Source organism: Ceratina calcarata, unplaced genomic scaffold (genome assembly GCF_001652005.2).
Source record: "Ceratina calcarata isolate Rehan_Ccalc_2016 unplaced genomic scaffold, ASM165200v1 scaffold13850, whole genome shotgun sequence".
NCBI classification, from domain to species: domain Eukaryota; kingdom Metazoa; phylum Arthropoda; class Insecta; order Hymenoptera; family Apidae; genus Ceratina; species Ceratina calcarata.
In genome coordinates, this window is record NW_017134961.1 from 1 (window position 1) to 425 (window position 425).

At 41.9% G+C, this 425-nt stretch overlaps 1 protein-coding gene across 1 annotated transcript; it reads right to left on the bottom strand.

Annotated features, from left to right (window-relative positions):
* Positions 1-6: 6 nt before the first annotated feature.
* On the bottom strand, positions 7-374 carry LOC108629793 (uncharacterized; the record flags this gene model as incomplete). The annotated part of the gene is made up of 2 exons (XM_018032666.2): positions 7-36; positions 97-374. Coding segments are annotated over 2 exons (308 nt in total), but the record flags the coding sequence as incomplete, so codon positions are not given.
* Positions 375-425: the final 51 nt, after the last annotated feature.

Consider the following 425-nt stretch of genomic DNA (forward strand, 5'->3'; position numbering starts at 1 on the left):
CTTGGGACGATTGTAATTTTGCAAGCCTTGCAAATTCTGAAATCGTTGCGATTTTCTTTACTTATTATATTTGTTGTATTAACGGAGTCTACTTACTGAGAGAACAATCACGTTCCCGTTACCGGAATTCGCGGAGTTCTGACGAATCGCTGTTATTATTAGTGTAAGTAGATACCCGCCGAACGCGAGGAACGAGAGCGCTGTCACTGACAATTGGAATATCTTCGAGATTTTCGTATCCTTCTCCTTCTCCTCGTAATGCTCCTCGTACCTTTTTATCGGCCTCTTATTCATTCTCTTCAACGGCATCGCAACGGGCAACGACATCGATAAAGCTCTGCTAGAAAATTCAGGTTCTACCTCCTCGAGAATATCTGCGGATGTCCTTGATCACTCGCCTAATTTTTCACGAAATATATATATAT